Source organism: Bombina bombina, chromosome 6, assembly GCF_027579735.1.
Source record: "Bombina bombina isolate aBomBom1 chromosome 6, aBomBom1.pri, whole genome shotgun sequence".
NCBI lineage: Eukaryota > Metazoa > Chordata > Amphibia > Anura > Bombinatoridae > Bombina > Bombina bombina.
Window position 1 is genome coordinate 218,273,842 of NC_069504.1, and position 13,473 is coordinate 218,287,314.

The window sequence follows — 13,473 nt, forward strand, 5'->3', positions numbered from 1 at the left end:
TATATATTACACCCTTCAGGCTATGTCTTCGAATCCTGAAAGTGTTTGTCAGCAGACCTAGAGAAAGCTCTCTTACCAGGTGTCTGTATAGTCACAGGCTATGCTAGACAGTGATACAAGCATGTTTTCTTTTTTTATTAGTTGAAGCTATGTTTTCTGATCTCTCTCTTGTATATATCTAAAAATCCTGCAGACTGAAAAAGCCTATGGCCGCTCTATTTGAAATGCTCCTAAATTTTAGTATGATTTATTTTCCATATTTGATTCTATCATAAATACATATAAAGGATTGAAATCCCTGTAAATCTCTCACTATTCCTAATGTAACAAAATACTAACCACCCTCAAATATTGAAATATTAGAAAGAATGAGATCTATTAAAAGTAATGTTTGGATGAAGGCAAAACATCAGAAGAAATGAACAGTAACCATAAACAAAATTAAAATCACAGGGAAAAAAATGATTAACAATACACTAAATAAATCGCTTCTGTTAAAAGTTCCAAAGTTTAGGCTCCAGGAGCAAAATTAGCTGTGCCCTCCACTTTCCTGGCTAACAGCTGGAGACGTTAGGGTTGAATGGGGACACTACTTTAGGAGTTACACAGACCATTTACAAGTCAATGCTGGTCCCTGTATCAGCCAGGACAGTGAAGGGTACCACAAATATTGAAACTGGAGCCCCTACTCTGAAATTAGATCATTCAGCTGAGGCAAGTTATGTGTATAGTGATTTTATTTTGTTTACATTTGTTCAGTTATTCTGCAATTTTGTCCAAGTTCAGCTATTAATACAACCTCATGTTGCATAATTTTGCCCACTCTGACTGCACCCAAGAAATACCAATTACCCCCCCCCCCTCAAGAAATTATTAAAGTAACAAATCATCTGACACCAACCACTAGACCACTGTTTGTTTCTTTTTGTTTTTTTAAACCTGTCCTGAAGCCTCCCCAACACGCCAGGTTTTCAGGATGACCTTTTAATGAGAGCAGGTAAAATAACAATGTTTACTAATCAGCTGATTATTTCACCTGTGCTCTAGTTCAGATATCCTCAAAATGTGGCCTGTTAGGGAGGCGTGAGGACAGGTTTGCAAACCAGTGTGACTGGCCTAATTTTATTTTGTTGTCAGGACTCGTTGTTTCTAAATGGCGGTAAAAATACAGTATCCAAATAGACTGGACTGTGTGAGGTTAAAAATAGCTGACATTTGTGCAATTGTAAATATGATTCATTTTAGTGCAAGGATTTTGTTTGTTCGCTTTATTATTATTTTTACTACTTTGAGATTGATGTACATTGCATGTTTGCTATATTATTATTGTGTTTGCTACATCACTGTACATTTGTGAGTTGTCACTTCCATACAAAATAAGAATTTTGGTTAGTTGAAATGTATCTGTTTATGGACATTTTATTTCTATTTATTTTCTTTATAAAAAGCAAGATGATGCAAAGTGGCTAAAAATAATACATTTTATCCTCTAATTTGTTTCTTTAAAACAGAGGTATAGAATCACAAATTTGGTGCTTTGGGGAGATGAAACTGATGTTAAATGTGAAGGCACAAAGGGTGATTGAAAGTATTTCAAAGGGACATTAAAGGAACAAGAAACCCATTTTTTTTTCTTTCATGATTCAGATAAACCAGGCAATTTTAAACATATTTCCAAATTACTTCTATTATCTAATTTGCTTTGTTCTTTTGGTATACTTTGTTGAAAATAATACCTAGGTAAGCTCAGGAGCTGGGAGCAAGCTGCTGATTGGTGGCTGCACATATATGCCTCTTGTGATTGGCTTACCAATGTATTCAGCTAGCTTCTAGTGGTTTTTTGCAGCTCTTTCAATAAAGAATCCCAAGAGAATGGAGCAAAATTGATAATTAGAAGTAAATTGGAACATTTTTTAGGGTTTTATGTCCCTTTTTAAACTTTAATAAATCAGAGCATGCAATTTAAAAAAAAAAAAAAAAATCTTTCCAGTTTACTTTTATCTAATTTGCTTCATTCTTTTTGTATCCTTTGTTGTAAAGCATACCAAAGTAGACTCAGGAGCAACAATGCCCTACTGGGAGCTAGCAGATGATTGGTTGCTGCACTTATATTGTCATTGGCTTACCTGATGTGTTTAGCTAGCTCTCAGTAATATATTGCTGCTCCTTGAACAAAGAATACAAAGAGAATTAAGAAAATGTGATCATTGTAAATTGGAAACTTATTTTACTTTGTAAGCTCTAACTTCAAAAAAATTGGATTTAATATCCATTTAAGTATTAAATAAACAATAACTTTATTGACAGTTTACCCTAGATTATTTTTTTCGTTTTGTATAGCAGCTGTTTTCAGTTTCAAAATTCAGTACAAGCTTGCAAACACAGATTAGAAGTTAAAGGGTTAAACTGATTTCCTTATGTTCACCCCATTTACAAGGTTTTGCTAACTAAGCATTTGGTAAATTAGAATTGTAAATACACTTCTAGACAGCTGGGGGCAAAGGAAACCAAAACTAAAACACAATTTTTAGTAATCCACCTTAAATAGCAATAACTAGCTGTGGCACAATCAGAAGTTTAGAGTTGAATACTTGCTCATTAGACAGAGGAAAACCGAATCTGCAGGCAATACAGAATCTGGTGTCATAATATTTTCCTCAGGTCCTCAATCATATGAGCTGGTGAAGAACAGAAGACTTGAGTTGCACGCAGTGTAGCTATACAGCAGATCACCAGCAATGCTAGTTTGATTTGTAACATTTTTTTAACTTAAAAAGTTGGGTGGAACATGTGCCTGAAAGTTTAGAAGTGGACGTCTCACATAACAGAGGAGCCAACACCCCGCACTGCTCAGATCGTGTGTGTGAGAGAGCCCTGCCCTCTCTGTGTATTGCTGCCTACCCTAGGGTGCTGGTCTTCTTTGCAGCGCCTTCCTATGAGCCCTGGCTGGATCTGTAGCTTGGATATTTTCACGTTGATGGTGTATATGCTTTAAAGAAACAGACCTATTGTATACCACAAGCATAATGGCTTATGCCAGTGATGAAACCTCATTGGAGATGGACGAAATATCAGAGGACGGGGAGATGATAGGTGAGGTGGGGAAGATAAGAGATGTGTACAGATGGTTGTGGAACTTTACTGCTGCAAACTGTGTTTGTGTGTGTGTGTATATATATATATATATATATATATATATATATATATATATATATATATATATATATTATATATGTATGTGTATATATATATATATATATATATATATATATATATATATATTTATATATATATAGTATTATTTGTCTCTAGTCTAAACAACAATATTTTTGCAGTGTTTTTGTTAGGTTAAGTATTAGAATCATTAAAACATAACTGAATGCTTCCATAACACATACTTGTGTTTACTGCTATAGTTTCAGTTTGTAGTCTGACAAAATCTCTCCTCCCCTCTAGGATTCCATCATCTCTTCCAAATTATCATCTGTGGCATAAGTACAAAGTGTATCTGAATGTGGTCACCATTAGATGGGAAAGTCAGAAAGAAACAGTTACCTGTAGCTTTTAATGCAAACACACTTCATTTAGAACCAAGAGTGGATAGGGGATATGATCTAACGATAGGTTCTACTATATTAAGATCTGGTCATAGAATCAGCAGAAATTCACAGATCATTTAATTGAAAATGTATTGTATATATGTGTCTATAAGCTTTTTTTTTTTTATAGGCATCTTATTATTATTATCGGTTATTTGTAGAGATTCTGCAGCGCTACACCATTATATAATATTCCTTTGTGTGCCAAAAATGACATTTATTTGTCGCTTTACAAGTCTTCAAATCACACCCTAAAATTGTGGCTTTTAAATGCATACTGCCTTGTATAGACTTTAATAATGATAATGATGTGAGGTAAAGATTGGGGATGAACACCCCTGAGATGCAATATAACAGTTGGGCTCAAGTCAAAACTAGATAGGTGGAGTATACATTGTTATAATCTATATAAGGGACAATCATAATAATCCTCTAGTTCAACGGATCTAATGATTTTCAGCAAAAAACACCATTACAGTCTATGGGGAATGTTGTAGATTAAATCATTTGATTTTTTTTTTTCTAAAAGATTTGGATCAATCCCATAGTGTTTTAAATTTTGTGCTCATCTTCCCCTCATATTTTATGCAGGGAAAGGCAAGGTGTCCATACACGGAAACTGGTGTCCGTGACTAGCCCTTGCAGTGTCCGCCACAACCTTAGTATATCTTTTCTTTCTGATTAAATAATAGGAATAAAAATAAATATGTAGTGTGAATAAAGTTAGTGGCTTGTCAAGAGACTGCTAGCGATATTGGGTGATAAGTTATGTAATAAATAAAGCCTGAGTAAAATACTGGATGTGTATCTGCATCTGTATAATAACACCCAGCTCTATACAAAGACACATTAGTGGCACTGGCACACGGGTATAGCCAGAGGAGGGCTGGTTATAGAATCAGTGGTATCTGCATCAGTATAATAACACCCATCACTTTATAATGACACAGTGGTAACACTGGCACATGGGTATAGCCAGAGGAGGGCTGGTTATATGATTAGTGGTATCTGCATCAGTATAATAACACACAGCACTATATAATGACACAGTGGTAGCACTGGCACATGGGTATAGCCAGAAGAGGGCTGGTTATATAATCAGTGGTATCTGCATCAGTATAATAACACCCAGCGATATACAAAGACACAGTAGTGACACTGGCACATTGGTATAGCCAGAGGAGGGCTGGTTATAGGATCAGTGGTATCTGCATCAGTATAATAACACCCAGCACTATATAATGACACAGTAGTGACACTGGCACATGGGTATAGCCAGACAAGAGCTGGTTATAGGCTCAGTGGTATCTGCATCAGTATAATAACACCCAGCACTATATAATGACACAGTAGTGACACTGGCACATGGGTATAGCCAGAGGAGGGCTGGCTATAGGATCAGTGGTATCTGCACCAGTATAATAACACCCAGCACTATATAATGACACAGTAGTGACACTGGCACATGGGTATAGCCAGAGGAGGGCTGGTTATAGGATCAGTGGTATCTGCATCAGTATAACAACACCAAGCACTATATAATGACACAGTAGTGACACTGGCTCATGGGTATAGCCAGAGGAGGGCTGGTTATAGGATCAGTGGTATCTGCATCAGTATAATAACACCAAGCACTATAAAATAATGTTTTTAATTTCAAATGTACCTTGGTGTCCTTCTGGAAAATGTCTGCCAAAGCCTTTGTGCCTATCCCTGATTTTATTTCAGGTTGCTAAATAACTTAAATGGGCATTTAAGACTTTGAGAATGTAAAATAAAATGCGTAATTATCTGTAGTAAAGAAATTATAATTTAATTATTTATTTTGTCTGTGGTTCCTGTAGTTACTATTTGTACACTTTAGTGGCTTATTTATTACTGTCCCTAATTGGCCTAAGCAGAGAAGGAAACACAGTGGCATCCATTGCTTTATGGGCAATAACATTTTGCACTTATTTTTTTAAAAAATATTAAAGCATGCAATATAATTGTAAGAATTATGTCTGCATAGTATTCACAGGGTAACCTCTGCATTGACTACATCATTCTATCTAGCATTTATTTAGTGTTTAATGTCCCTTTAAAGGGACAGTAAATGTTTTTTGACATGTTATATAATGACATAAGGATAGCATTTTGTTTAAAAATTAGCTGAAAATAGCAAATTTTGCAGCTGAAAATATACTTGCCTCGTAGCCATCCTCTTCTGTGCGGCATTTTTTTTTTAACTAGCACGTCTTCGGCTCGCTATCTAATAGTAGCAAGCCCTATCGCACCATTTATCTACATGTAGTGTGCTCCCGCACTAGGTACAGTTACTGGCTGCTTTACCTAGTGCTGGAGTACATTACGTGACGCATTAAGATTAGGCCCTGAATTAGAGTGCCAAGACACCCATGGTTGCCTCCCACTTTGCCCACCACCTGCACCTAAAATGTAACTTATTTAGGTTGGATTCTTTCTAGGCCTCACAGCAGTGAAATACAAATTCAACTTTTACTGCGTTATATAATATATGTATGTGTGTGTATAGCTTCCAGTAGTGCACAGTAGTAGCTGAATATTTTAACAAAGGATACCAAGACCACAAAGCAAATTTTATGATAGATGTTAATTGGAAAGTCTCCTAAAATTGTGTTCCCTATCTGAATCATGAAAGCTTATTTTTTACTTTCATGCACCTCTTTTAGATTAAAAAGTGCCAATTACTAAATTCCATGTATTGCATGAAAGGTTCATTGATAACACTTTCCTTTAATGGAAATCACTACTCTTAATTTTTCAAGACTCATTATCCTCAGGCATGGTACCCCAGGATTGGCGTAAAGCTGATGTGGTGCCACTCTTCAAAAAGGGAAGCAGGAATGATCCAGGAAGCTATAGACCAGTTAGTCTGACATCAATAGTGGGGAAGATATTTGAAGGGATTATATTGACGAGCATATTCGTGTAAACAAGATTGAGTTATAATCAGCATTTTAGGAGAAATAGATCATGTCAAACTAATCTAATTAGATTCCACAAGGAAGTAAAAATATAGATAAACTGGAATCAGTTGATGTGATATATGCAAAGGCATTTGATACAGTGCCACATGAGAGATTAATGCACAAAATTAAGGGACTGGGAATAGCTGAAAATGTTAGCTCATGGATAAATAACTGGATAAAAGATAGGGAGCAACGAGTAGTAGTAAATGGATCTTACTCAGATTGGACAAATATATATTCAGTGGAGTCCTCCAGGGATCAATACTGGGCCCTGCTCTTTTTAATATTTTTATAAATGATTTAGAGCAAGGATTAAATAGCGACATCTCTATTTTTGCAGATGATACTAAGTTAAGTAAGGTCATTAGGTCAGAGCAGGATGAACTTTCATTACAAAGGGATCTGCAAAAATTAGGAGTATGGGCAAGTAAATGGAAAATGAGATTTAATACAGGAAAATGCAAGGTTCTACATATTGGAAGTAAAAATAAGCAGGCATCATATTTTTTAAATGGGACAAGACTTAGCCAAATAGAGGAGGAAAGGGATTTGGGAGTAGTAATAGATAACAAGCTAAAGATGGGTGCACAATGCAGGGCAGCGGCTTCAAAGGCTAATAAGATACTCTCATGTATTAAAAGAGGCTTTGATTCAAGGGAGGAAAGCATAATTCTGTCACTAAATAAAGCCCTGGTATGGAGTGCAGTTCTGGGGACCAATCGCAAAAAAAGATATTGCAGAACTAGAAAAAGTTCAGAGAAGGGCCACAAAGCTGGTGGTGGTGGAAGTGTCATGGTCTGAGTCTACATGAGTGCTGCCGGCACTGGGAAGCTACAGTTCATTGAGGGAACCATGAATGCCAACATGTACTGTGACATACTGAAGCAGAGCATGATCCCCTCCCATCGGAGACTGGGCCACAGGGCAGTATTGCAACATAACAACCCCAAACACCCCTCCAATACGACAACTGCCTTGCTAAAGAAGCTGAGGGTAAAGGTGGTGGACTGACCAAGCATGTCTCCAGACCTAAACCCTATTGAGCATCTGTGTGGCATCTTCAAATGAAAGGTGAGGGAGCACAAGGTCTCTAACATCCACCAGCTCCGTGATGTTATGGAGGAGTGGAAGAGAACTCCAGTGGCAACCTGTGACGCTCTGGTCAACTCCATGCCTAAGAGGGTTAAGGCAGTGCTGGAAAATAATGGTGGCCACACAAAATATTGACATTTTGGGCCCGATTTGGACATTTCCACTTGGGGTGTACTCACTTTTGTTGCCAACGATTTAGACATTAATGGCTGTGTGTTGAGTGATTTTGAGGGGACAGCTAATTTACACTGTTATACAGGCTGTACACTCACTACTTTACTTTGTAGCAAAGTGTAATTTCTTCAGTGTTGTCACATAAAAAGATATAATAAAATATTTACAAAAATGTGAGGGGTGTACTCACTTTTGGGAGATACTGTGTATGTGTGTATATGTGTGTATGTATATATATATATATATATGTGTGTGTGTGTAATATATATATATATATATATATATATATATATATAATTTAATAAAGTGCAATGGAAAGCTTAGAAATAAGTGTTTGTTTGTAAACCGGATTTATCTGATCTTTCAGTGCCACATCAGCTGTGTATAATAAGATGTGTAGTTATTGTAGCATGTAATTTGCTGTTGTTTAATGCATGGGTCTTTTCCTTTTTGAAAGTGAAAATACATTTCAGAGAAATAATAGTCTTTGTTCTATGTACAGACTCTACAAGATGTAGATTAGTTTGCAGTCTTTTGTAGGACAATATGCTTTAATAAACTTAAGCAGTAATTTGCTGTGGACCATTAGACGTGTGTGTGTATGTGTGTATATATATATATATATATATATATATATATATATATATATATATATATATATATGTGTGTGTTTGTGTGTATAAAAAAAGGAAAAATAGAAAACAGAGGGGCACCTCATGTGTAGTATTGTCTGGATAAAGACATAGAAAGTGTAAGACAATGGCCAAATGAGTACTCACATACTCCAGGAGCACACTTATGTGCTGGTAGGGGCAGGCTGTAGATTTAGGTGGGTGTGACAGCTCACCCGTTCAGGGATGCTTCCAATGCTGTGGTGCTGCAACAGGTGTGATAAGACAAACAAAGAGCACTATATGTGCAGACCATTAAAGATGAAACATAGGTGTGTGTTTGATAGTATAAAGTGGGTACTCACATACTCCAAGAACACACCAATGTGCTGGTAGAAACAGGCTGTAGATTTAGGCAGGTGTGGCAGCTCACCCAAGCAAACAATCTTTTTAGTATTGGTGCAGTAGGAACAAAGGCAGGCTTAATGCTTCTCAGTATCTGTGCCCAAAGTGCATGATAACCCTTTTCAGGGGTTGTAGGCAGAAGGTAGGAAAAGAGATCCACTCCAAATATAAAAGTTGCAAATATTTATTAAAAACAAAGAGTTAAAAACAACACAAGGGTCGTTATAAAAAGTGGATTAGAGGGTCACCCAGTTGGCCCCAATAATTGCAACGCGTTTCTCGGTTAGCAAACCGCTTCATCAGGCATTTACTAACCGAGAAACGCGGAAGAAAAAATATAAAAATAAAATAAAATGGTTGCATAAGTGTGCACTTACTTTGTTATGCACGTTTTAATTTTATTACAGCACTCAGTCTTTTTGGGTATGAGTCTATCAGCATGGCACATTTTGACTTGGCAAGATTTGCCCACTCTTTGCAAAAACACTCCAAATCTGTCAGATGGCAAGGACATCTCCTGTGCACAGTCCTTTTCAGATCACCCCACAGATTTTCAATCGGATTCAGGTCTGGGCTCTGGTTGGGCCATTCCAAAACTTTAATCTTCTTCTGGTGAAGCCATTCCTTTGTTGATTTGGATGTATGCTTTGGGTCGTTGTCATGCTGAAAGATGAAGTTCCTCTTCATGTTCAGCTTTCTAGCAGAAGCCTGAAGGTTTTGTGCCAATATTGACTGATATTTGGAACTGTTCATAATTCCCTCTAGCTTAACTAAGGTCCCAGTTCCAGCTGAAGAAAAACAGCTGCCATCACCATGCTTCACTGTGGGTATGATGTTCTTATGGTGATGTGCAGTGTTGTTTTTGCGCCAAACATATCTTTTGGAATTATGGCCAAAAAGTTCAACCTTGGTTTCATCAGACCAGAACACCTTTTCCCACATGCTTTTGGGAGACTTCAGATGTGTTTTTGCAAAATGTAGCCTGGTTTGGATGTCTTTCTTCGTAAGAAAAGGCTTTCATCTTGCCACTCTACCCCATAGCCCAGACATATAAAGAATATGTGAGATTGTTGTCACATGTACCACACAGCCAGTACTTGCCAGATATTCCTGCAGCTCCTTTAATGTTGCTGTAGGCCTCTTGGTAGCCTCCCCGACCAGTTTTCTTCTCGTCTTTTCATCAATTTTGGAGGGACGTCCAGTTCTTGGTAATGTCACTATTGTGCCATATTTTCTCCACTTGATGATGACTGTCTTCACTGTGTTCCATGGTATATATAATGCCTTGGAAATTCTTTTGTACCCTTCTCCTGACTGATACCTTTTAACAATGAGATCCCTCTGATGCTTTGGAAGCTCTCTGTGAACCATGGCTTTTGCTGTGGGATGCGACTAAGAAAATTTCAGGAAAGACCAACTAGAGAAGCTGAGCTTTATTTGGGCTTAATCAGAGGCACTTTAAATGATGGCAGGTGTATGCTGACTCCAATTTAACATGATTTCGAATGTGATTGCTTAATTCTGAACACAGCTACATCCCCAGTTAAGAGGGTGTGCACACTTATGCAACCACATTATTTTTTAGTTTTTTTTTTTTATTATTTTCTCCACCTAAAAGATTTCAGTTTGTTTTTCAATTGAGTTGTACAGTTTATAGGTCACATTAAAGGTGGAAAAAGTTCTGAAATGATTTATCTTTGTCTCATTTTTTTACTTCACAGAAACCTGACATTTTAACTGGGGTGTGTAGACTTTTTATATCCACTGTATATATAATGTGTGTATATGTATGTTTATTTAAACTTAATGTAGGTCATCAAACGGACTCCCCTAACTCCTCCCAAGTGCAAAAGAACATGTGATAACATATAATAAATAACAACAATTAGAGCGACATTCAAGGTAGAGAGCCTTATGTCCCTTTAAGTCCGTGAACCAAGAGCATATCCAGTGAGCACTTAGTGTAAAAAATCACGCTCACGCCGCTGCCTAACAGCCGAACTGCAACAATTCTCTTATTTGTATCCAATTGACACTTGCAAATTACAAATACCAAAAAAAAGAGCAACAATGTTGCATATAGCAATCCTTAGTTAAATCACAGACCGGAACATCACCATTTGTATCACTTCGAGCACTTAGTGTATAGAACACGCTCAAGCACAGCTGTAAATGGTGAAACACTTTTCAGTGTAGGACAAACAGTACTCGCATTGCATTTTATCTCGATATTTTCTCACCGCTCATACTTCATGGATGACCGACAGTGCAACAACGGACCAATATTCTCATGACATGAGACGTGTTTCCACAATGAATCCTTGCTGTCGGTTGCTATCTCAAAATATTGCAGGTGAGGATCAAGCTGAGTTTGTGTCAGCTCCTAGTTTGAAGTTGCCAGTTAGATGAGCGCCAGCATGACGTGTTTCGCCCCTCCCACAAACAGGGCTGGCTTTCAGGGCTTCATCAGATGCTGTAATTTCAGGGTGTTGCCTTTTTATCTTGTTTCCAACACCACCTCCATTGCGCTCTGATCCATCTTTTTATTTAAAGGGCAATCAAATTTGCCTAACAGTAAGATATATACTAATAATTTTTCATTTTCAAAAACCTACTGTTAGATAGCTTTGCTAGTGATGGGGTGTGTGCCATAAACCACCATGACTTCATATAGGACCACGTTCATTTAAGACTTTAAATCCCTAAACAACACAATACTGACACAATGCATTATTTTGGTGTGATTTTACATATTTACAAAATGCTTTTTAAACATTCTTTGACTTTCTTTCAGCAACTTTCTTTAACCCTGATTAGATAATGTAGAAAAAAAATGTATACACACAAAACTCACAAAACTTGGCTAAACAATCTATAGCCACATGTATGTTGTAAACAGCCATATACATAACCTATTTACTAAAACCTCTTCATAAAAAGCAGGAAAAATCAATTGTTTCGTTCAGACCAGTTGGTGCTAGGGTTTTTAATCTATATATCTACCTGCTCTCATGTTGCAATAAAAGTTTATCTACATCAATTCCTCTGACTTTTAGAATTGTGAAATCAGAGTTTTGTTCACTTTCAAAATGCCGTGCTACAGGACTTTCTTGAATTTTATTCTTGATATCATCCCTATGCTCCCTAACTCGATCTTTGAGGTCTCTTTTAGTTTTTCCCACATAGTATTTGGGACACGAACTGTGAAGGAGATAAATTACGCCTGTTGTGTTGCAGGTTATCCATTGCCTTATGTCATATTGTTTTTCTGAATTAGTAATCTTGTAAGCTTTTTGAATAAACCTGCAATACACATGTGTCTATAAATTGTTTAGCCAAGTTTTGTGAGTTTTGTGTGTATACATATATTTCTACATTACCTAATCAGGGTTAAAGAAAGTTGCTGAAAGAAAGTCAAAAAATGGTTAAAAAGCATTTTGTAAATATGGTCCTATATGAAGTCATGGTGGTTTATGGCACACACCCCATCACTAGCAAAACTATCTAACAGTAGGTTTTTGAAAATGAAAATTATTAGTATATCTTACTGTTAGGCAAATTTGATTGCCCTTTAAATAAAAAGATGGATCAGAGCACAATGGAGGTGGTGTTGGAAACAAGATAAAAAGGCAACACCCCGGAATTACAGCATCTGATAAAGCCCTGAAAGCCTGCCCTGTTGGCTGGCGCTCATCTAACCGGCAACTTCAAACTAGGAGCCGACACAAACTCAGCTTGATCCTCGCCTGCAATATTTGGAGATAGCAACTGACAGCAAGGTTTCATTGTGGAAACACGTCTCATGTCATGAGAATATTGGTCCGTTGTTGCACTGTCGGTCATCCATGAAGTATGAGCGGTGAGAAAATATTGAGATAAAATGCAATGTGAGTACTGTTTGTCCTACACTGAATAGTGTTTCACCATTTACAGCTGTGCTTGAGTGTGTTCTATATACACTAAGTGCTTGAAGTGATACAAATGGTGATGTTCCAGTCTGTGATTTAACTAAGGATCGCTATATGCAACATTGTTGCTCTTCTTTTTCGTATTTGTAATTTGCAAGTCTCAATTGGATACAAATAAGAGAATATTTGCAGTTCGGCTGTTTGACAGCGACGTGAGCATGTTTTTTATACTAAGTGCTCACTGGATTTGCTCTTGGTTCACGGACTTAAAGGGACATAAGGCTCTCTACCTTGAATGTTGCTGTAATTGTTGTTATTCATTATATGTTATCACATGTTCTTTTGCACTTGGGAGGGGTTAGGGGAGTCCGTTTGATGACCTACATTTAAGATTAAATAAACACTTTTTCTCTAATGAGGATTTAAGTGTGCAACCTTGTCATTCTTTGATACCCACTTATAATTGTGGTTGTATTCTCTCTTTTTCTTGTGTTAGTTAATATATATATGTATATATGTACATACATACAGGATTGCCTGCTATTTCAGGGCCGGAATTACTTGTTAGACGGAATCAGACTGATATTCTTCAGGAAAGTTCTTCTCTGTGAAAAGCATTATTGGGCTAAAATACATTGCTCCCAGGTTGTAAATTGCCATAGAACAAGCTACCAAATTATTGGGCTGGTGTTAG

General features: G+C 37.0%; 1 protein-coding gene across 1 annotated transcript in view; it reads left to right on the forward strand.

Moving 5' to 3' along the window:
• Positions 1 to 2,588: 2,588 nt before the first annotated feature.
• The window catches only part of ANO6 (anoctamin 6), a 198,160-nt gene continuing 187,275 nt past the window's right edge, over positions 2,589 to 13,473 (forward strand). Inside the window, 1 exon segment of the mRNA XM_053719206.1 lies at positions 2,589 to 3,093. Within this exon segment, the coding sequence (XP_053575181.1) occupies positions 3,027 to 3,093 (67 nt within the window). The 5' untranslated portion in view covers positions 2,589 to 3,026.